At 59.3% G+C, this 23,812-nt stretch overlaps 1 protein-coding gene across 1 annotated transcript; it reads right to left on the reverse strand.

Moving 5' to 3' along the window:
- Positions 1-2,461: 2,461 nt before the first annotated feature.
- Positions 2,462-22,524, reverse strand: NGFR (nerve growth factor receptor). The gene is made up of 6 exons (XM_030296788.1): positions 22,364-22,524; positions 15,328-15,469; positions 11,514-11,873; positions 7,661-7,913; positions 5,448-5,608; positions 2,462-4,789 (listed from the first exon to the last, which is right to left on the reverse strand). The coding sequence occupies exons 1-6, from the start codon at positions 22,436-22,438 to the stop codon at positions 4,488-4,490; spliced, it is 1,293 nt and encodes a 430-aa protein (XP_030152648.1). The 5' UTR covers positions 22,439-22,524; the 3' UTR covers positions 2,462-4,487.
- Positions 22,525-23,812: the final 1,288 nt, after the last annotated feature.

Genomic DNA, 23,812 nt, shown 5'->3' on the forward strand with positions numbered 1-23,812 from the left:
CAGCCTGAGCAGAGAACAGAGAGGCCGTGGGGATGGGCAGCGGGGGTGGGAGGGGGGAGCCCTAGGCTTCAGGCCTAAGGATACTGATGACACAAGAAGAAGCATCCATCTGTCCCCTGAGCCCACTGGGGGTTCCAAACGCATCCCTACTCTGGGGGGTATGACTCTCTAAAGCTGAGCTGCCCAACGTAATAACCACTAGCCACATACAGCTACGAGCACTTGAAATGGGGCTAGTCCAAACTGAGGTATGCTGTAAGAAGAAAATACACACCGAATTTTGAAAACCACGTAAGGGGAAAAAAAAATGTATCCTGTTTCATTAATAATTAAAAAATATTGATTATATGGTGAAATAATGCTTTGGTTATATTGGGCTAAAGTTCATTTCATCCGGTCCTTTTCGCTCTTGTAATGTGGCTACTAGAAAATGTTTAAAAATCACGTATGTTCCAATATTTCTATTGGACAGGGCTGTTTTAGAGCACATTCATTCATTCATTTATTCAACACATTTTTATTGGGTGCCAGCTATATGCCAGGCGAGGTGCTGAAGATTAGAAGGTGAGCAAAACCAGACCCTGTCTCTGGATTCCTGGCATTTACAATAATCAAAAAATCACTCAGGTGGTGCCCGATCGCAAAGAATTCTGAAGAAAAGGAGTGGAAGACGATGTCCTCTGGACGTGGAATCAAGAAACCTGATTTGTGTCCAGAGTACTTGAGAGCTTCCCCAGGGAAGCACTGGACTGCGAAGTAACTTAGGAAAGGAGAAAGGGTTCCAGACAGCAAGGACAGCATGTGCAAAGGCCCTGTGGCTAAAGGGAACATTGAAGCTTGAAGAATTGTAAAAAGGCTGGTTTGGGAGAACACAGAAGGCAGTGAATCTGGGGGAGTCGGCAGAGGCTTCACACAGCCCTCTGAGGGGGACATTAAAGATGGGAAGGTGATGAAGCATTTTTACCCTTGCGGGGGGGGGGGGCGGGGATTAGAGAAGGAGGGATGGAGATTAGGCGGAGGGCAGAGAGGGTTTCTCCACGATTGCTGAGGGAGAGGGTGCAAATGTCTGGTATGATGTCTGTAAGGCTCCCTGCTCCTATACCCAGGGAGCCTAGGCCAGCTTCCTCCCCACTCCCCAATCCTATGTGCTCTGGGCCTTGGCTGAGCTGCGTCCCTCTGCCAGGAATACTCTCCGCCCCCAGCTTGTTGACTCCACGCAAGGTCGCTTCAATGTCCCTTTTCTGGCAAGTCTTCCCTAACCCCTGGTAGGGGTGGGTCTGGGCTGGGGCGCCCCCACTCACGGCTCTGCACATCACGCAAGGCCTGTCTGCCGTCTCCCTTGTTCCCGCGGGCAGCATCTGGCTCTCCCCCCACCAAATTAGAGACATTCCCCCCCTCCCCACCCCGCCCCGCCGCTGTCAGAATGGGGCTCTGTTAAGACAGGAATTATACCTCCCTCATCAGATTAGAGGCACCCAAAGTCCTGGACTGTGTTCTCTCCAGCAGACGAGAAGAGGCTCCCTTGAGACAGAGACGGTCTCCCCCATCACCCTGGGGGTTATCCAAGCACCGGGACCATCCCTCTTACCTACTCCGAGCCACCCCTTTCCACATGCCCTCCCCACGGCCCTCACAGGCTGGGGGTGGGAATGGAAGACGGCCTCCCCCCCCCACCACCCCTCTACTCGGCTGCCCCAGCCAGGATTTCGAGACCAGGAAGGCTTGTTTGCTGTCCTTTCTGGGAACAGCAAGCCTCCCGTGGCCCTCCCCAGCAACCACAAGCCAGCCCCGCCGGAAGACCTGGCCAAGTGACCAGCAGAGGCCAAGCAGCTCTGACCTGTTCCCGGGCCAGCCTCGGCGAGGAGCGCAGGCCCTGCAGCTCCTGGGCCAGGCACAGCTTGGAGCCAGGCTGCCAGGAGCCGAGGTTAGGACCTGCCCCGGAGAGCCGCCAAGGGAGGGGTCTGCCTAACTGCAGGCCATCTGGAGCCAGACCCTGTGTATGTGCATGTGTGTGGGTGTGTGTGTCTCCCAGGCCACGTGGGTGGCTGGGAGCTGCGGGGTGGTGACCCCGCCCGCTCCCCCCCCCCCCCCCCCCCCGCAAGCCTCTGGCTCCCTTGTGGTCACTTTCACTTCTGACATCTGGTCAAGTTCACAGCGGTCGAGCTTCCTGCGTGGCTGTTTTCACTTTTCCTCTCCCAAATCTGGGGGCAAAGGGCCCCCACTCCTTCCCTGTCCCACTTAAATTTACTCCGTGGCTACCCAAGTGAATTTGCTTGATTTCTGCGAAAACTCCCCGTTTCCGGGGGGGGGGGGGGTGGCGGGAACAATAGGACAGGAGTTCACGCAATTAGAAAAGGATACCCGGGTCCCCGCCGCACATGCAGCCCCCACTGGCTCAGATCACGTGCGTTTCCAGAAAAATCTCCTGGCGTGGTTTTTCTTTCTTTGCTATTTAATGCTCATCATTTATGTTTTATGTGTAGGTTTAGGAAGGCCCAAGAAATGATTACACAGGATGCAAGGGGGACAGGACAGGGAGTCTGGAGCTCACAGCCCCCAGCTGGTGGCGGAGGTTGGCGGGGGGGGGGCGCGGAGAAGGGCAAAAGGGTTTCATCTCAGCCCAAAGGGAGGCAGGAGGGGCCCCAGAACCAAACACATGCTAAAACATACTTGCGGTACCCCAACCCCCTCCCCAGCTGCTGGGGAGGAAAATAAATACACTCAGATTCTGTCCCGCTCTCCAGGTGCACAGGTGAGGGGCCAGCAGGTGAGTTTCCTCCTCCCATCAGGTTGAGGTCGGAGAAATGCCATCTACTTACAATGCCCCCAGTCCCTTACGCGGAGTCGGGAGAACCCCGGGCGGCAGAGGGGTGCCTGTCAGCGCACACCCTGCCTGGGGCTCGGGGATGGGTGGTGGGGGCTCGTTCATGCTAAATAGAGGGGGCGCCACACTCATTCCAACATCAAGCAAAACAGAACAGGCCAGGAGGGACCTCAGGAGACCTCATGGCCCCTTTCTGGCACCAAGCTAGGGAACAAACAGTCCTTTGCGGGGTCCTTTGAACTCGGGAGAGGCCCTGTGCGGGGCCGCAGGCGACCTCTGTTCCCTCTTGCTGCATTCCCACCCGGGTCCACTCTTCTCCACTGCAACCTTCGGAGCCCAGCCAAACCCACACTTGCAGGAAAGGGGAGGATGGGGGTGCATTCCTCCGCGTGCAGGCCCTCGGAAGGCAGACGCCAGCTCGGGCCTCAGCCGTCTTTGGCCCGCCAGAGCAGGGGCGAGGGAACGGAGCAAGCTGACTCCCAATTCCCCCCTCCCCGTGCTTCTCTGGCAGCTGCCCTGGGCAGGAGCCGGCCCCGGCCCAAGGGAAAGAACTTGTGGAGAAAAGCGGGATTTCTCATCCTCTCTGTGCCTCTGTATCTGTTTGTTGCAGGTGGGGGGGTCCTTAGTCCCTGGCCCCCGGGGCCGGCTCTAGAAGACACTGCCTCCATTGGCTTTGGTCTGTGCCCGCATGGAGGGCACCCGGCAGGCTGGGCCGCACCACGGGTGCCACACGGACGTGCCTGAGCGGGGGATCAGCCAAGGGAAGCACAAACCCCAAAGCACGCTCGATCAAATCCATCACTGACCGAGACGGATCAACGGGCCAGGCCTTGGGCACAGCATCCCATCTCCACGGGGGTTGGACGGGCCTGGAGATGGTGGAGGGCAGGCTGGATTTGGCTTTGAGACATTTCCCAGAGGGTCGCCTGCCCCCGGCTCTCAGGCTCACGTAAACCTGAGGGCCACACCCCCTAATTCAGAGAGTGGGGTGGGGGGGGCAGCCCACATTTGGCCTCTCCATTGCTGGGGCGCTTTGGACAAGCCACTCCCTCTCTGGGCCCGACTGTCCTGTATAAAAAACAAGGGGTGGGGGCGGACCAGATTTCAAAACCCCCCTTCCAGCTCTAACAAGCCTCTGACCATCTTCGTCTTGGGCCAGAGAGGGGAGTGAGGGGGCTGAGGGAGGATGTAGGCCACAATGATGGTCCCTCATTCCCCAAGTTCACAGTGTAGAGCCCATGGCTCTGGTTCCTCAGTCTCTCCCTTTGAGTCTCTGGGGCTTTGTCATCACCCCCAACACCGTCCTTGGTGTCAGCCCCCCAGGCCCGACACCTGCTGAGGTCGAGGTCAGGGGCGGCGGGGCAGCGGGGGGGTGGGGGGGGGACTGGCCCACCTATAGAAGTGTCAGGAGAAGAAGGGAGCAGAAGGTTTGAGAGGTGATGAGCAGGGGCAGGGCGGGAGAGGCGGCAGGGGCACTTCTGGCACTGGAGAGAGTGAGCAGAAGCGAGGGGCGCCCCACGGGAGCAAGGACAGGGCTGTGGTGGAGGGGTCCGGGCTCCGAGGCCCTGCCCAGAGGAGCTCAGCTCTGACGCTGGCCCGTGGGGGTTGGCTGGAGCATCAGTTGTCGGAATGTGGGGGCAGGGCGGGGGGGCTCCGGGTCGGCTCACACCGGGGACGTGGCCGTGGACTCGCTGCACAGGCTCTCGACGATGTCGGCCCGCTGGATGCGGCGCAGGGCGGCCAGGAGGGCGTCGAGCGTCGCGCTGTCCTGGGCGGCCCAGCTGGCGAGCAGGGCCCGGGCTGGGCAGGCCTCGCGGGTGAAGGAGTCTATGTGCTCAGGCTGGTAGCCCAGCTCGCCCGCCAGGTGCCGCCACGTGTCCCCCGCAGAGCCGTTGAGCAGTTTCTCTACCTCCTCCCGCTTGGCTGATGGCAGGCTGCTGTAGAGACCTCCGTCCCCCTTGAGGGCTGCCGAGAACCCGGGGTAGGGGTGGGGGTAGGGGGGGAGTCAGGGGCTACCCTCCAGACCCCCTTTTCCCCAGTGGGCATGGGGGGCCTGGAGTAAGACCCAAGAAGGGCTGAGGCATTTCTCCTCCCAATGTAGGGAAGCCCCAAGGGCCCAGAGGCAGAGGACTCCAAGATGAGGTCCTGGATGGAGGGGGGTGGGGCAGGGCTGCGGAGGGGCCCGGGGGTGCGGACTCACATCCCCTGTCGCCCCACAGCTTCGGCACCAACCCCACCGTGTAACCCCGTCCCTGCCCCTCGACGATGAGCCGGGACAGGGCTCAGCCCCAGACTCGACTGCAGCAAATATCTTGGAGCTGGGCTCTGGGCCACTAATTAGGGTCCATAATTAACTACGTGTTCCCCAGAAGTCCGGGGCAGGAGGCTAATTGCAGCCACTTTGGGGAGTAATTAGCCCTAGGAGGGACAATTAGCTTGATGAGTCTGGACGCTCAGTCCGGCAAAGCTCCCATCTCCCACATCTCTCCGCTGGAACGACCTCTCTTACCCGCGTCTCCCGTCCTCCGCAGAGGCCCTGCTCCCTGGGAACCAGCCCCTCGGGCGGTCCTTCCTGCGGTCTAACCTTCCTCCCGGCCTCACCCCGCCCAGCCTCACTGCTCACCCTGGCCGGCGGCCGTCTGCGTGTGGGACTGCTGGTCATGCAGGCTCTGGCTGTCCACAGAGATGCCACTGTCACTGTGGAGCTTTTCTCCCTCGGGCGGGGGCGTCTGGTTCGCGGGCCGGCTGTTGGCGCCTTGCTTGTCCTGTTTGCAGCTGTTCCACCTGCAGCCAGAGGACGGGCCCAGTGTCAGCGGGTGAGGGGCCACGCTGGCCGGGCGGCTAAGGGATCTGTGCTCTGATGCGTGGGGTGGGGGTCACGGTAGGTACCCAGCTACAACCCCCCCCCCCCGCCACCATGGTACCTAAGGTTCTCCTTTCTCTCGATGTTCGCCCCCCACCCCCAACCTCCCCGCCCCCACCGGCCTCGCACTGAAAGCACCAACATCCAGGGGCGCCTGGGTGGCGCAGTCGGTTAAGCGTCCGACTTCAGCCAGGTCACGATCTCGCGGTCCGTGAGTTCGAGCCCCGCGTCGGGCTCTGGGCTGATGGCTCGGAGCCTGGAGCCTGTTTCCGATTCTGTGTCTCCCTCTCTCTCTGCCCCTCCCCCGTTCATGCTCTGTCTCTCTCTGTCCCAAAAATAAATAAATGTTGAAAGCGCCAACGTCCAATGCACGTTCATGGAGGGGCACCTGGGCGGCTCAGTCGGTCGAGCGTCCGACTTCAGCTCAGGTCATGGGCTCGCAGTTCATGGCTTCGAGCCCTGCCTCAGGCTCTGTGCTGACAGCTTGGAGCCTGCTTCGGATTCTGTGTCTCCCTCTCCCTCTGCCCCTCCCCCACTTGCGCTCTGTCTCTCTCTCTCTCTCTCTCTCTCTCTCTCTCAAAAACAAATAAACGTTAGAAAAATTTAAAGAACGTTCATGGAATGGATGGTGGATCAATAGAAGACTGTTCCACTAAATTATGATCCACGCATATACCGAATGAGTGGTTACAAGCAATCAGATAATCCCTATGTCCTGCGAAAAGCTCTCCCAAGGGAGATTAAGTGAAAACGTAAGTTGTGGTGCATGTATAGTGTGATCCCGCTGATCCCTAAAAAAAAACAAAAAAAAAAACCCCCAAAAAACCCTCTGCGTGTTTACACATAACTATAAAAAGTTTCCCGTACGTGTGTTTACAAAGGCACACAAAACGGTTGGAAAGGATCCATTCCAAACAGATTCCAATGAGGAGAGAGGTGGGACTTGAGGAGATAAAAGAAGGCTTTTACTTTTTTCCTTTACAAGACCTTGGCCTTGTATTGCATTTACCAAAACAAGCATGTATTCCTTGGATGATTTTTTTTTTTTTCCACGAATGGAAAAGGCACTTAAACATTTCAAGCACTTTCCAGAAGTGCTCGCACATCCTGAATTTCTGGGTGTGGGTGCCACAACTTCCCAGGTGTGCCATGGGAAGGAAGAGACACAGGCACACACAGGTGACTGTGGGTAAATGGGGTTTGAGGGATGAGGCACAGGTGGCTCGTGAAGAAAACTGTGTGTGCAGCGGGGGCCTGGGGAGTCAGGGAGGGGAGCGCCATGGGAGGGAGGGTGGGGCTGGTGGCAGAACAGGTCAGAGACCGTCCCCTGCCTGCGTCCTGCTGACCTGCCACACCCTGGCGTGGGGCAGCTGCTGGTGACGATGACCATGGTTTGGGGTTGAGTTTAAAAAGGGGATGAGGGGCGTCTGGGTGACTCAGTCGGTTGAGCGGCCGACTTCGGCTCAGGTCATGATCTCGCGGTCCGTGGGTTCGAGCCCCGCGTCGGGCTCTGGGCTGACGGCTCGGAGCCTGGAGCCTGTTTCAGATTCTGTGTCTCCCTCTCTCTCTGACCCTCCCCCGTTCATGCTCTGTCTCTCTCTGTCTCAAAAATAAATAAACGTTAAAAAAAAAAAAATTAAAAAAAAAGGGGATGAAGGGGCGCCTGGGTGGCTCAGTCGGTTGAGCGGCCGACTTCGGCTCAGGTCATGATCTCGCAGCTCGTGAGTTCGAGACCCGCGTCGGGCTCTGTGCTGACAGCTCAGAGCCTGGAGCCTGTTTCAGATTCGTCTCCCTCTCTCTCTGTCCCAACCCATTCGCATTCTGTCTGTCTCTCTCAAAAATAAATAGACATTAAAAAAAATTAAAAAAAAAATAAAAAAAATAAAAAGGGGATGAATTTTCAGGTCAAGGTCACAGTTAAGCCCTACTTGAGAGCAAAGACCCGGCTCTTTGTCCCCCATCCCCTCTCTCACCTCTTGAAGGCAATGTAGGCCACCAGGCCCACAACCACAGCGGCCAGGATGGAACAATAGACAGGGATGAGGTTGTCGGCGGTGCCTCGGGTCACTACGGGCTGAGAGCTGCCCATCACTGTGGTCACCACATCTGCCACCGTGCTGGCTATGAGGTCTTGCTCTGGAGGTACCTCTGGCTCCTCCGTGCTGGGGGCGGTGCTGTCCGAGCCCTCCGAAGGTGTAGACCGAGTAATCCAACGGCCAGGGATCTCTGGGAGAAGGAACTACAGAAGTGAGGGCCTGCCCCCACCCACCCACACCCCTCCCCTCCACTTCTTCCCCAGCCCCGGCCGGGCTCCAGGTGCTAGGGTGCCCAGCTGCACACAGGGGTGAGAGCTGACATCGTGCGGATGAGTCATGACGGTGGAGAAGACGGACCGGGGTCCCCTTCAGCTCTGTCACTGACTTACTATGGGACTCTGCACACACCGCTCAGGACCTCAATTCCCCCATCTCTAGAAGGGGGATATTAAGAGAGATGGTCTCTAGGCGCCCGTCCATCTGAGCTGTAGCCGCGGTCCTAGGAATCTATTTTGCCTGCCCTGGGTACCCAAAAGCCTGGCAGGGAGGTAAACACACAAAGAAGAGAGAGTGAGCGCCAGGAAGCTTCTAGCGGGAAGCCCCGCTGGGGAAATGTTGGAACGTCTCCGGTCCCAGTTGGTCCCAGTGCCCCAGTCATCCCGGTCCTTGGGAAGGATGAAGATACCCAGGCCTGGACAGAGAGATACCTCCCTGCAAACCACCTCCCCAGGAGCTGGCACTCAGCCTCCCTCCCGGTCTCTGATGTCCTAGCTCTCAGCTTGGGCAGGGGAGGGGGTGCCCAGCTGGCTTGCTCCCCTCCAGCCAGTCCTTAAACCGCCCAGTGGCTAGCCTCCGTTTCCTGCCCTGTGCGGCCCCCAAACCAAACCTTCTGATCTCGCCACCCAGAGAAGATGGTATTGGGTAGCCCACCCCTTCCCTGGGCAGAAGCAGACTGTTGGCGGAGAAAAGACCTACAAAGAAGATACTGCCCGCTGCCGGGGGGGGGGGCGCCTTACCCCCCACCTGGCCCGAACATGCCAGCAGGGCACTGCCAGCCTCCCTGACAGGGGACTTGGCACCTCCGGGCACTAGTGGGTGGGAGTTTCCATTCTGCCACCCAGCCAGGGCCAGGACCGGGGGCTGTGGGCTCCAGACCGCCCGGGGGGTACCTGTCTGGGCAGAGTTGCCTACCCTATCCGTCCTCGCTTCCTACGCCTGGGGCACGGAGGGAAACCAGACGGAACATGCCAGTGGGGTGAAGGAGAGGCACTTCGCTCCCTGGCTCTGCCCCCCCCAGCCCCCAGTTTGCCCACCCAAGTCGGAGCTGAGGCTGCCCACTGGTCCCTTGGGCCTCTTTGGCTCAAGATGTGGACGGTTCAAAGGCCCCCATTTTCAGCACCTTCTGAGGGGTAAGGCCCCCAGATGTGAATCTGGAATCCATCTGGCTGGCATTAGGGAGGGGGTTGCCATCTGTTGCCCCATCGTCCCCCTCCCCTAGCTCGGTCCGGGGAGGGGGGAGGGCGGGAAGTGGAAGAGACACGGCAGCCCCAGACAGGGTGTTGGGACTGGGGAGGGTCTTCTCTTGCCCTGCGAGGAGACTGGGCAAACTGGCGGGGCAGCCTGAGCCCTGAGGCTGAGATACAACTTGGCTAGGACCGACCCCACCCCAGAGGCTGAAGGTTTTGGCGGGGGGGTGTGTGGGGGGGTGTTGGTGAATCAGGCCATCACAGAGATTCGAGAAATCTCAAATGGGACCGGTTGATAGTGGCATTAAGGGGACAGACCGGGCTAAGACGGGGCTGTCCAGGGCACTTTCTCCTCATCTGTCTGATCCCCTCTAGCGGGGGTGGGGGGAGGACAGCAGGATGAAATCCAGATGTGGCCATGTCCACCAGCATTCCAACCCGCTAAGCCCCTGGCAAGTCCTGACAGCCATTTCCGGAATGGGAGCTGTCAGACTTGGGGGTGGAAAGAGGGAGCAGGTTACTCCTAAATCCAAATTTCACTGGAACAAGGGGGTGAAGGGGGGGTGTGTCCTTCTGCCCCAAGGCTGAGTGAGTCACCATGTTGACACCTGAAATGTATATGCAAGAAAGTACAATGCACTGGGGGGGAGGGGGGGGTGACCAAACCACAATCCGATTCCATTTCCTGAAATGTTCCTTCTGTTCCAAGCTGACACTTAACCCTTCAGAAACTCAGAGAAGGGAAGAGGGGCAGGGATAAACACAGCCCTCAGGGGCACCCTCTTCCTTCAGGCTGGCTGGGAAAGTAGGGTGGTATCTGGGAGGAATGCGTGAACGCCTCGGAAGGGAGAGCCTACCCCTCCCACAGCCACCACCTCTCTTTGCTGTCACCGCACCCCTAAGTCCCCCCACCGGCTGATCCAGACTTGCCCCTGAATCGTGCTGCCCGCCTGCCTGCTGCCCGCTGCTGGAACCCCCTCCCTGCTCTGCCCTGTGCCTGACGCCACTTGCCTGTCTCCTGGCCGAGGGCAATCGCCACCGGAATCGCTCTGTTCTGCGCCCCACTCCTCCCCCCCCAACACCCCCTCCCAACCCCAGTGCGTGAAGCTTCACACACATACCTGGCCTCAGCCCATGTTTAACCATCCTCCCGACCGTGTGCTCCCCGAGCCAGGGATGACAGGATGTGGAAGGCAGGCATGCTCCCCACGAGCAGGGGAATCTATCCCCCCCCACAAATGACTGGGGGCTGACTGAAGGCAGGGGCTGTGCTGCCTCCCCCAGAATGGGGGGGGGGGCTTCCTGGGAACTAAATCGTGGGACCCTATCTGTCCCATCGGAATGGGGCAAAGGCTGTCTCTCCCCCGTGAGACCTGGGGCTCCCCGAAGGAGGCTGTTCAGGGGAGAGCAGCCAAAGGCAAGTAGCTAACGAGGTACCCAGCCACAGGGCAATGGACGGAAAGGAAAGGCACTGACAACCTCTCCCCGGAGATGGATGTCACCAACCAGAAACCAAAATGGGTCTGCCCTGGCTGCCACAGCGCTTCCTCCTCCCATCCCGGGAACTGTCTCATCTCCACGGGGCGCCATGCCTGACCAAGGTGGGTGCACCCAGTTCCCAGCCACCCTGGAGACCCACAGCCCTCCAGGAGCGCTCTGTCTTGTCCCTGGGCTCCTGAGCCCCAGAGCTGCTTCCTCTGCTCCCACCACCTCCTTAGTGTCCCCTGAGTCCAATGTCCTCCTCGGCTAACGGTAACAATGACTGTTGACCCCTCCCCCAGACACCGCAAGTTAAAGAGGGCCAGCCACCTTCCCTAACCGACAGCATCCCTGGAAGCTGTATGACCAATGAGGAAACTGAGGTCCAGAGACAAGGGTGACCTCCCTACCGTCACTCCAAGAGCGACAGCGAAGATTCCATCCCCCAAGGCTATAAACCACTCTGGACTGAGACCAGGCCTCAGAGCCAAAGGGCCCCAACTCCTGAGGGTCCTCAAGCCCCTCGTCCAGGCCAGAGAGGCTGCTCAAGGACCAAACATGTCCCGCACTGGGCTCTGACCCACAGGCCACCTTTGAGTTGCTTGTCTGTTGCCCATCCGGTCCCACAGATGAATAAGCCGCGGGAACTGAGTTCCAGGGTAGTAGCTGCGGCCTCGGGGCCAGACGAGGGCTTTCTAAGCACTCAGCCCAAGGAAGTTAATAGTGGGAGGGGGTCCTTTGGGCCTGGGGGTTTCAGGGAGGGTGGCGGCGGCGGGCTCAAGGCCACCGAGCAGGCCCGGCCCGTCTCGACCCCCAGGGGGCGCCCTTGCCCGCGGCGCGCTCACCCTCGCACTCGGCGTCGGCCCAGCGCGTGCACTCGCGCAGCTGGCGCTCGGTGTCCTCGCACACGGTGCAGGGCAGGCACGGGTCCACGTGGTTGGCCTCGTCCGAGTACGTGCCGTCGGGACACTCCTCGCACACGGTGTTCTGCCGGTCCTGGCACGAGAACACCAGGCCGGAGCCCGCCTCGCACACGCGGCACGCCTCGCAGCGGCCCGTCGTCTCGTCCTGGTAGTAGCCGTAGGCGCAGCGACACACGGCGTCGTCGGCCTCCACGCACGGCGCCGACATGCTCTGCAGGCCCACGCACTCGGTGCACGGCTTGCACGGCTCCGTGGCGCTCACCACGTCCGAGAAGGTCACGCCTGAGGGCAGATGGAAGGGCAGGGTGGGGGCGGGTTGGGGGTGGGCACGGAAGTTCGCCACCTGCCCTCTGGGCATCCGGGACGTGGGGGCTGGAGGCGCTCCCTCCCTCCCGTATCCTCCCGCAGGAGCCCCTCCCTGAGCCCCACCCTCCTCCTCGGGGGTCCCAGGCCTCCTGGGAAGGGCCCCTCCCCACCCCCCCAGCCCAGTGCCCCAGGGCCGGAAGCACGGACCCCCGGAGGCTAGGCGGGGTAACCGCCTGGAGCCGGTAAATTTCTTGTTAAATTCTCTTAGAGAGTTCCCGGCCCAGTACCCCTGTTCCCAGCATGATTAAGGAATAATCTGAGCGTGGTTCCCATCCAGCCCTCCCCGCGGGCCAGAGCTGGACTGCGAACCCAACCCAGGCACGGGCGGGCCTTCGCTCAGGGAGCCTCCCGCCCCCGCTGCCCTTCCATTCCTCTGCGCGCAGATGGGGGCCCAGGTGTGGCCTGACTAGGGTGAGACCGCAGAATGTCCACCCGTGGCGCTACCCCACGCTGCTTAAGGGCTGGGCTCTTGAGGGTGGGGATGGTCTCCCTGACAAGGCAACAATAGGAGGGATTGACGCTAGACAGCAAGAAGGACTTGCCCGTAGAGTCCTCTCCTAATGGATGTGAGCTCTGATCACATAAGGGGAGGGACGCCAGGGGATGCCAGGGTCCTCTCCTCCGTGTGCGAGGAGCGGGGAAGGCACACATCCTTCACCCCTGCTCGCCCAGGTGCAGAACTCTGTGCCAGTCCGAATCCGAGAGGATTCATCCTGGCTTCAAGGGCAGAAAGAGCAGAATTTAGGAACCGCGAACCAGGGAAGGAGGGGGTGTTCAGAATGTGGAGGCGGAAGTAAAGTAGGGTTTCCCCACTGGGGGGAAATCGAGGCCTGCAATTCTGAGCTTAACCTTGTCTAAAGGAATCCAGAGTCCAGATGGAGCACAGGGTCACGATCTTTGGCAGAAGCAAAGAAAGAAAAGCAGAGCCGAATGAAAGGGAGAGAAACTGAGGGGGGAAGACAACACAGAAGACAAGACAAGCCTGAAAGGAGACCAGTGTCAAGTCTGTTCTGGCAGAGGAACTCCTGTGTTTCTCTTCCCGGGGATCAGGCAGACCTGGACCCAAAACCTGCGTCTGTCACTTATTAGCTGTGTGACTCCGGGTGTTTTACTTAACCTCTCTGAGCTTTTTTCTTTCTCTGTCAAATGGAGAATAATATCTCCGCTCACAGGGTTGTGGTGAGGAATACATGAAATTCTACCATAAAGCACTAGCCACACAGCAGGGACCCTGCAAAGGTTGGGCCCCCTGGGGTGGGCAGTGGTAAGCCCCGTGAACTTCAGTAGCAAGGATATAGTCAGCAGAAGGGACTTCCAAACATACACAGTCAAGCAGGATGTCCAGTTTATGCAAACAGAAGGATCCTGTCTGGCTGGCATGTGGCAGGGGGCGTGGGTTTCAATCACACTGGAGGGGGGAGGGGAAGGGGGGCCCTGCCCATGGGAAAATACAGAAAACGAGTAGTAGAAAACTCCTGGGAGGGGGTTTTAAGGGGTGGGGAAAATGTGGCCTTTTTTGGCAGAGAATGAAGGCGGGAGCTTAATGGGTTTCCTTGTGGAAACGTTTTGAGGACAGAGGGAAAGTCCGCTGGGGTCTCCATCCCATAAAGTGAGCTTATAAAGGCGGCCTGTTAACACAGCTGGAGCGGTGGGGGAGGGGGGGAGGGGAACAGAGGAAGCAGACGTGAGGGAGGGACTCCTCCTGCCACCACCTCCTGGCTGGGCTCTGCTCCTGTCTCCCCTTCCCTGCAGATGCCAGAGCCTCCCTCTCTCCCAGGCTCCTCTCCCCTACCTCCTGCTCTGACTGAAGGGGGTAGGGTCCCATCCTGGGAGACTTAGGGTCCAGGGAGGAGAGGCACTAGGCAGGGGTCTAGGAAACGAGAGAGGCAAACTCGGGAGGTTCCAGGTAACCAATGGTTGGCCAACCCCCACCCCCACCCTGGGATGGAAACCCCGTTAGGCCAGGGCCAGTGGCCAGAAGGCAAGGTGGCAAAAGGCATTACAGCGTGCGTAGCCTCTCCACCTGAGGTCCAGGCATCTCTCTGCTGCAGGATAGAATTACAGGATCCACAGGCACAGAGAGAGGAAAACTGTATTTTGGGACACCAAGGAGTTGGTGTTGCCGATCGGCTGTGTGTGTGCACGCGCACGCGCTCGTGTGTGTGTGTGTGTGTGTGTGTGTGTGTGTGTACCTGCGTGGTGGTGGTGGAGAGGCATCCAGAGGTCAGACTAGGCGGGTGGGTTCAGGGTTCCCGGTTCCTATACTCTTGTTTCCATCACGATTGAAGAATAATCTGAGGGCACCTCGGTGGCTCAGTTGGTTAAGCCAACTCTGGATTTCGGCTCAGGTCATGGTCTCACAGTTCGTGAGATCGAGCCCCGTTGTTGGACTCCACGCTGACAGTGCAGAGCCTGTTGGGACGCTCTCTCCCTCTCTCTGCCTTCCTCTGCTCGCTCGCTCGCTCGCTCTCTCTCTCAAAATAAATACACTTTTTTTTAAAAGCCTAATCTAGGATGGTTCCCACCGGCCCTCCAGGCGGGCAGTGAGTGCCAGGTAGAAGGCAGGATGTGAATCTAGGCAGAGAGGAAAGGTTTCTGGGCAGGGAGAGAGCACTGAGCCCATGGCCTGAAGGCAGCAACTGAGGCCGGGGGCATCCCGCAGGGACAGAGACTCCTGGGTCAAAAGCACCCAGAATTCAGACCCCAGACCTGCCATCCTTCTGTATCCCCTATCCAGCAGCCCTGGAAAATGGGGTTCTCCCCTCTCCCCAAGGAAATCCCAGGTAGGACAGGCCACAGCAGCCCTCTCCCCTCTGACACCAGCCCACAGCGAGGAGGACATCCTGACATTGATTCAGCCCCCATTCCCGCCCCCTCTGGAAAGCTACGCTTCCTTGGTCAGAGCTGGAGAACAGTTGGCCTGGGGGGGAAGGGTAGCCACACCTTCCCAGGATCCCCCAAGGTCAGTTTCCAGGGCAGCCAGGATGTGATCCTCCCCCACTCCCCCCCCAAACCCGGTGAGGGTAAGTGGCAGCCATTGATTTTGCAGTGCGAATGATATTTTTAGCTGGTCTTAGCATCAGCTACTCCTCCCACCTGGCCACATTCTTCTACCAGGCCTCTCTGCCTGGGGGCTGGGAAGGGGCACCCCCTGGGGATCCCTCATCAGGTCCTCCACATACTTCCCCGCATCCCTTCTCCACTTCCCCCCTGGCTTCCTCTATGGGGTCAGCCCCATGCCGGTGTCCATACGGAGGTGGGCCGGAGACCCTGCCTGGAGGCAGAAACGCGCATAAGGCTTCTAGCGGGCATGTTCCTCCCGGCCGATGTGCCCTTCCGCCCCTCCCCCTCCCCGCCACCCTGTACTCACTGTCCAGGCAGGGCTCACACACGGTCTGGTTGGCTCCGCAAGGCTGGGCTACGCCCTCTCCCAGGTTGCAGGCTTTACAGCACTCGCCGCTGTGGGTGAACAGGCCCGTGGGACATGCCTCCTTGGCACCTCCAAGGGACACCTGGGTGGGGGGAGATCAGAAGGTCAGACTGGCAAGAGAAGGGAGAGAGGGGGTCTTCCGGGGGATCCAACACCCCCCTCCTAGAGCCTTCTATTGGAACCACCTGGGCTGGGGATGAGCTCACCACGGAGGCATCAGGCACATCAAAGCTGGCGGGGAAGCAAGGCGGTGGGGGGGGACAGTGCGCCCCTGCCGGCTGCTGGGGGTGTGAGGTCAGAGCCCCGGAGGATGACTTTGTGCAGAGTTCATCTTGGGGTTACGGCAGCTTCTGGAATCCCAAGGATGAGCCACCTGGGGAAGGCGGCCTGAGACCCAGCAGCGGGCCTTTGGGCAGGTACAGGCTGCAGCTGGCACAGGGCTCCCAGCCAACGGGGCAACTGGAAGCTAAAATCTAGCCCACATGCCACTTGCTAAAGCTGTGCACCTGCACCCCATCTACCCAGAGGGGAGCCCTTTTCTAACAAAGGCTAGCAGAGCCCTGCTCCAGGGCCTTAATTCTACCTTTCCACATCCTGAATATTAGATGGGAGGTGTCTGTACCCAAGAACAGAAGGCAGAGGGGGTAGGGTCTTGGGTTCGAGTCCTGACTCTGCACTGGAGTTCTGACCATCTCTGCCTTCCCTCTCGGAGTCTGCCTCTCCTCGTGGATGGCAACAGAGACCACTCAGGGCCAGAGCAGAGAACGGGCCAATTAGCAAGAGTCTGGAGCCAAGAAGGGAGAAAGGGACGCCTGTTATCAATGATGAAAACGGGGCTGCTCTCACCACCCTGCTCCACCAGGGTTTGATTTCCAGCCACCAGCCCTCCCCTCTCCCTGCCCCCCATGCAGACAGTGGGAACGGCGCTGGATCCGGGGGAAAGGGGAGTCAGATTCCTGCCACGGAGGCATCTTTGCTCTTTGCTCATGGATGGAACGATTTAGCACCAGATTCCCTGGGGTGGGGGGAGGGGGGAGTGCTGGCCGCTTGCTTTATGTTTCTATTCCTTACCAAAAAAAAAAAAAAAAAAAAAATTCTTCATGTCTAATAAAACTCCAAAGCCTGTTTCCCTGGCCTCAGACCATGCAGCCCTCCTTTGATGCCAAGAGGAAGTATGGGCTCTGGGGTCATGGGACCAGAGGGGAGTGTTAAAGGTCATTTTGGATATCCCTCTGCTTCCACACTGGCCAGATCAGAGCCAAGAATACTCCCTTTCCCTCCAGCCCTTTAAAATATTCTGAGGTCTAGGGGTGCCTGGGTGGCTCGGGCGGCTGAGCAGCCAACTCTTGATTTCCGCTCAGGTCATGATCTCCCGGTGCGTGAGTTCGAGTCCTTCATCGGGCTCGGTGCTGACAGTGCCTGGAATTCTCTGTCTCCCCCTCTCTCGGCCCCACCCCACTCGCTCACTCTCAAACATAAATAAATAAAATACTCTGAGGTCTCCCTAGGGTTTGGTGGATGGAGGGGGATGGACAGGTGGGATCAGTCTGGGAGGGGGCTCGTGGTCCTCAAGTGACCAGCAGGGAGGGTGCAGGCAGCACAGGAGGGGGGCCTTGGGTATTGCCACCATCCCCTCCCAGGTGGTAGGAACACCGACCTGGGAACATCTCTGCAGACCGGAAGCCATGAGGGGTGGGAGTGGGTGGTGTCCCAGATACAGGCTTTCCCCCAGGAGGAGAGCGAGATTCCAGAAAGGTCTGTTTGGATTTCTTTTCATCCTCTAGGGCTCCGCTTAAATGTCACTTCTTCAAGGAAGTGGTCCTGTGGCCCCCACCCCTCTCAGATCAGGTGGAGGTGCCCTGTTACAGTTCTCCCTGGTCACTGCTCTTGTCCGCAGAGTCCCCTACTGGACCGTCAGCTACCCGGGGGCAGCGCTGTGGTTGCCCCTGCACCTGGTACATAGTAGGGACTCAAAACATGTACGTTTATGGAATTTAAGAACATGAAAATACAATATGAACTAGAGGATTTGCCGCTCTAATGCTTTTCGTTGTAAAGCATCATGGTTGCGCCCTTCTGACTCCAGAACATGCCTGCCCAGTTTCCCCAGGACTCAGGGACTCAGTGCTGAACCCCAGTGATTATTCTGGGCTGCCGTGCAGTGAAGCCCTTGTGTCTTTACCCCAAACTATCACACTCTTGTGTCTGAGTTCTTCTGTCAGCCCTTTTGTTTTTTTTTTTTTAAAGTGTTTCTGCCTCCCTCCTTCCTGTCAAGATATCAGTTGTCAATTTCGCTGCTACCAGAGTGTGACCTGAGCAGCCCCTCCCCCACCGCCCTAACTTATGAGACCTAATTGAATCTGTAGAAAGCATGTAACTAGCCTGGGTAGGGAGGGATAAAACGTGAGTGTAGGTAGGATCTGAACCAGGAGGGGGCCATTCTCCGGGGAAAAGGGGCAAGCTACACTGCCTTCCTCCTCAGAGGTGTCCATTGCTCTGAATCCTGGCTCATCACTTAGAGCTGGGTGACCTGGGCCAGGCTGAAGTGTCTCTGGGCCTCAGTTTCTTCATCTTTTGGTGATGGTGACAATACCTGTCTCATAACATTGCTGTAGGCATTAAGCGAAGAAGGTGTTTATACACTTCAAGATCCCTCTCCCCCCCCCACCCCCCACCCCCACCAAGGTCTTTCCTGCTGCTTTTGTGGCTTTTGGCTGGGTTCCAGTTGGTTGAGGTCAGCAGAGAGCTGGGCCCGCTGAGGGGGTCTGTCGATGGCAGTTGGGCATCCCGTACAAGCCCCCTCTTCCTCGAGGCCTGCCCTCCCTGCGATCCTCTCTCTTCTCCCAAGTCTTGCATTTGGACACCAGGCCACATAATTAGTACCCAGGCGTTTCCTGTGCTTGTTTTATGTGTCCTATTTCAAAACACCCCAGATCTGCTACTTAACAGTATGCTACTCTGGGAACAAGCCGCAGTCTCTCTGAGCCCTCCATTTTCCCACCTAAAAGTCTGGCTTCGTAATATTTACGGCTCAGGGTCGCCATGAAAATTACAGGAAATAATTTATGCGAGTCCGTCCGGTGTGTAGAAGGAGTTCAATAGATGTTGGTCGTCAGAGAAGTGTCTTGTCTGAGGCTGAGCTGCTGAGCCCAAGTGGGAGGGGAGAGTTGTAGTCAGCCCCAGAGAGAGGAAACTATCTAAGAGGAGGGGGCGGGATAGGCACGAAGATAGACTTACCCACCAGGAAGAGTCTGAAGAGGGCACAGGGACCAAAGGAGGATGGGAGTTGTTCTCCTTACAGATAACTGATTAATTAACAACTATTCGCTAGTCAACAACTATTTACTGAGCGCTAAACTAAGAGTTTCCAATGCGACATGGTCACTGACCCCTGGGGGAAGTCACAGTCCCTTGAGGGAGAGAAAATACCACTCCAAACAGTGACATCAGAAGCCAAGATGCTGAAGGGGAAAGACTTGAGGGACTGCCTTCATCTCCTCTCTGACAGATGGGGAAACTGAGGCTCACAGAGGCCGTTCTGCCAAGTGGCTTGACTCATGGCCTGTGTCACACCTTTGCTCGGTCCAAAGTGGGGCAATATCGGGAAGCAAGGAGGGATGACCAGGATTCAGGCTTCTTGCTCCAAAATGATCAATTTACCAAAATGATAGCCACGTTGGCCTGAAATGTACATCGGCCTGAAGTGTACATCTATTACACTCATTCACTTCCAACTTAATGGAGTGATTTCATCCCATGTTTTGAGAATGTTTTGCAATCTTGTCGCCATCTCAAGGCTTTCAAAAAACTAAGGCGGACCCATCCTCAGATGAACGGGCTTTTTAAAACGTTTTTTTTTTTAAATTGGACAAACTAGAAAACACACTAAATAGGTGAAAGAATTTGAAACTATATGACTGCTTCAGTGGGATGAGCCCTAACCATTCACAACAGTCTCCGCAAAGGGGTCCTTAGGTGAATGGAGCCATTAACCACCGCCAGGGGGCTGGAGAGTTTTCAAATACGTGGAGGGTCTTTTGAGGTCGATGCAAACCCAGGAGAGGCACTGCCACATGCGCGCCACTCCTTTAGAGAGAGGTTGAATTTAGGGTAGGAGACAAGAGCTAATTACTGAGGATGATGCTTCATGAAGGCTACGGGAGGGGGCGGGAGGGGGAGACCATGGGTGGGGGGCAGGGGCTCAGTTCCAGATTTGTGGCGCCAAGGACATAGGACATAGATCTAATATTGAGGGCTAGTGATGGTCAAGGACCTCGTGTCCCTCCGTGATCTAGAAGGCTGGCGGGGGCGGGGGGGGGGGCGGGGAGTGGGGTGGTGATGGCACACGGAGGACAGAATAAACTCGAAGCCAAGCATCCCGGGTTCCAACAGGGGCGCCACCCCTTCCGAACTGGGGGAGCCTGGTTTCATGCCTGAAAGTCTGGGAGGTTCAACTCCCTCAACGGTATGAGGGGATAACTAGATTTACTCTGCGGGGATTTTATAAGGATTAAATGACACAGTAGAAATTACCCAGGGCAGTGCGTGGCACACAGTAGGCACTCGCCCGATTTTATTATTCCCACCTCCCCACCCCACCCCCCACCCCCAGGGCGGAATCTAGGCGTGTGAATGGACCCCGGCGGGTACAGGGGAGAGGGGACCCCTTCCATCCCCGAGCCGCCTCCCCCGCCGCCCTGTCCTCTCATTTGCTGCGCTCGTTGCATCCCTATTAGGCGCATTAGCCAGCCCGGCGGCTCCGGTTACAGACGTCTGAATGACAAAGTGCCTCCATTACCGGCGCGGCCGGCCAGCCGAGCCGCCGGGACGCGCTCTGGTTTCAGCACTCTCTCGCCGCGGCCCAGGAAGAACCTCGGACCGCCGCGGCGCGCAGAGCGAGCGCATAGACAGCAGCCCCGCGGCGAGGCGGAGGCCAGAGCCGCAGGCGCTTGGGGGCCGCGTTCTGCGCGGGGTCCACCTTCCCGAGCTCCCAGGCGCTCCGCGCCCAGCTCCCCTCCTTTCTCGCCCCTTCTCTACTGGGGTGGTGGGGGGAGGACTCTCTCCAGCCTTGGTCTGGAGCCCACGCCCTCGCCCCTCTGAGCTCTGCACTCCTGGCCACCCCAGTCCCACCCCCCCGAGTCAAGATGCCTCTCTAAGCCGCCGCGTTAGTCAGCAACCATGCCCACGGTCACTCCCAGATCTCTGGCGAAGCCACAGGTGCTGACAGCTCCAAGGGGCTGAGCTTCGGGGATGGGGCCAGTGCCCGGAGAGGGTCTCTGCCCACCCTGGCCCCCACATTCCACCGCCCGCCCACTCTGGGCATGGCCTCAAGCCCGCCCCCGCGGAGAAACGAGCTGGGACGCCGCGCTGCCTCCTTCCGAGGTATGGGGAGTACCGAGCTGGGAATCAGGTGAGGGACGGCCTAGCAAGCACTGGGGAGTTAACTTGCTTGTGAGATCTTGGCCAAGTCGTTTACACTCCCAGAGCCTCTGTCTCCCTTCCTGTAAGATGGGGGTTGGGGATGCAGTGGTCAGATGAGAGATGAAAATGGCAGGGAGAGTGATGACACCTCTTCCGTGCCGTTCAGGGGCCCCCACAGGTCACATCTCCTGAGTATCTTGGGACTACCTGACGGACTTAGATGCTCAAGAGGACCCGCAATCCTAGGCGGAGGCAGGATCCGAGGCACCTGAGCGCCTCCGTCTGGTTCGGTGCCCAGCGTCTTCCACCGAAAGCTGGGCGGGGCACGGGCGGTATCCAGACCCGCTTGGGCGCTGGAGCCCAGCGAACCGCGGGTGCGGCGCTCGGGTTGCTTAACTTGACGGGGTCGGAATGCGGGCGCGGCGCGCAGCCCTAGGCGCGCCCGAAGCTGCGGGTGGCACAGCCGTCGCATCTCAGCGCCCCCTGCCGGCCACCTCGGCCAGCGCGACCCGGGGCTGCGCGCCGCCGGGACCTTCCCAGCTTTGCGAGTCCCAGCGCTCTGCGCTCTGAGACTTGGCTGTGGCCAGACCTGGTCGCGCGGTGTCTGCTCCATCCCTATCGGTCCTAGGCGCTGCTTCAAACCGCGAACATCAGCGCGTCGGAGGAGCCCGCGGGTCGCGGGGGAACCAGGGAACGGGTTCGCCCCGGCGAAGTGGGCGCTCCCTTCCCAGCCTCGGATCCCCAGCCTCATTTCCCAGACTGGGCGAGGCCGCGAGAAAGAGCACGCTACAGGCGCGGGAAACGTCCGTCCCTCCGCTGTCTGCTGGTCCCACTGTCCCTCGGCGAGAAGGCGGGGCCCCGACCACTTCAGGGTCCGCTCTCCCTTCTCCGTCCTCTTTCAATTTGCTTGCATCTATCTCCCTCGCCGTCGTCCTTTTTCTGCCCTCCCTAACCCACTTCTCTCTCTGCAACCGACCCCCGCTCCCCGAAGCTCTCCCTCCCACGCCCCTCCCCCCCATTGTCTGCCTGGCCCTCATTGTCCGATGCCCGGTCCCCTCTGCCTCCAATCCCTCCAACCTCCTCCCCCATTGTTCTATCTCCTCGTCTCCGGTTCCCCGCCCCAGCCCCGCTTGTCCCTCATATCTCCAATCCCCGTCCCATTCCTCTTCCTTCCGTCCCACGACCCTCCAGAGATCAAGATGCTCAGGGGGAAAGTCGCCTCGAGATCCCAGCATCCAAGCGTCCTCTTCAGAAGAACCCAGGCATCCGAGAGAGCCCCTCTCGGCTCTGCCGTACACACCCTCCGCGGTACCCGAGGACCCGCATCCCCGCGCCCCTGTCTCGCGCATCTCTATCCTCGGTCTCAGGGTCGCCTCTGCGCTCTGAGAATCCTAGACGCTCCTCCGTGGATCCTGGCATCGGAACTCCCCGCCCGCCATCCACCCCCAGCATCTGGGACCCCCTCGCTCTGCTCTGTTTTCCCTTGGCGGAACCTGAGCCCATTGGGGCTCCCGTCCGGGGAGAGGGCGCGGGCTCCCCTCCGGCTAGCACTCACCCCCAGGAGCAGCGGCAACAGCAGCAGCAGCGGGCGCGGCCCGTCCATGGCGCAGCCCGCGGCACCTGCCCCCATCGCCCGCCTCCCGCGGCAGCGCTCGGCTTCCAGTTGAGTCCGCTCCGCGGACGGATAGGGCTGCGCGGCGCTGCGCTCCAGCGCCCGCCCCCCAGAGCTAGCCGCGGCTCCGCTCGCTCTGGCTGCGGGCGGGAGGGGCCGGGAGAAGCCAGTGCGGCGGCCCCGCCTCCTCCCCGCCCAGCCCGCCCACCCCCGGAACCGCGCCCGCCCGCCCCGCCGCCTCCGGGAGGGGAGAGGAGGGGAAGGGAGGGCTTGCGGGGGGCTGCGCGCCCGCGCGCCCCGCGGCCGCTTTTCCGCGCCCGGGCCCTCAGAACCTCTCCCGACTCCGCCCCGGTACCCAGTGCCCGGTCCGCGCTACGGCGTGTCGCTCCCGGACGCTGTGGGCTCAGGGACCGGGGCGTCCCCACCGCGGCTCCCATTCCTCTGGGCTGCAGACCCCGCCGGGTTCACTCTCTAACCCGTCTTCCTCTGCCTCCAGCTTCGGCTTCTTTCCCCGGGGCTCTGCTCCCTTCCCAGCCGTTCTCAGCAGGAAGGCCCGCCCGGCCCCTCACCTCCTGGTCCACACCCGATCCCTACCTCTGTCCCTTCCCGGGGCAAAGGCGTAGGGGAAGGGGAGGGGAGGGGTAGCAAGGTGGTCTGAGCCCAACAGCGTGCGGCAGGGGCATTCAAGGTGGAGTCCATCCTGATGTTTCTGAATTCGCAAAAGATGGGTTGGGGGGGGGTATCAGGTGTGCACACAAGATCACAGGAATACACACACCCTCAAGCTCACGTATACACGTGCTTACGCACGTGTCCACACCACCCTCCGGCACTCGTGTAAACCTGTGCATTCTACACATGCATGTGCACCTACCCACTCGTGCGCGGTGCACACTCATTGCACCTGTGGTCATAACGTGCAAACACACATGCTCACCTGCACACTCACACTTCCATGCAAGTCACCACACCAGCCCTCGCAGGTGCAGTCTTCCAGCCGGGTGCTCACACATTCATGAACACACATGCACACCCATACGCAAGCACACGTGTATCCTCACTACACTGTGAATGTTTCCATTAGCTTATGAGCTGCCTGCCGGCGGGGACTTCGGTTTCTTATCTGAATGCCTGGTTCAGGAAAGGTCTGTAGAAGGGTTTGCGAGGAAAGGGGGTTGGATACGCTCACACCTACATACCACGGACTATGTAAGCAACCCCAGGACCACACTCACTGTGCCCTACAAACCATAGCGGGTCCCAATCGCAGCCCCCACCCCCAGCAACCCAGGGAGGGTGCCACCAGTCTTTTGAGGGGAAGCACCCCACCTCAATGCCTACTCCTTGCTTGTCCCCACGCATTCCTGATTCCCAGACAAGGAGGCCACCGAA

Source organism: Lynx canadensis, chromosome E1, assembly GCF_007474595.2.
Source record: "Lynx canadensis isolate LIC74 chromosome E1, mLynCan4.pri.v2, whole genome shotgun sequence".
NCBI lineage: Eukaryota > Metazoa > Chordata > Mammalia > Carnivora > Felidae > Lynx > Lynx canadensis.

Coding starts and splice junctions, on each gene's coding strand:
- NGFR (XM_030296788.1), bottom strand. CDS start 22,438: ATGGGGGCAGGTGCCGCGGGCTGCGCCATGGACGGGCCGCGCCCGCTG. Junction 11,874..15,327: donor GTGTGAGCCCTGCCTGGACA/GTGAGTACAGGG, acceptor ATCTGCCCTCAG/GCGTGACCTTCTCGGACGTG. Junction 7,914..11,513: donor GGCCGACGCCGAGTGCGAGG/GTGAGCGCGCCG, acceptor TCCTTCTCCCAG/AGATCCCTGGCCGTTGGATT.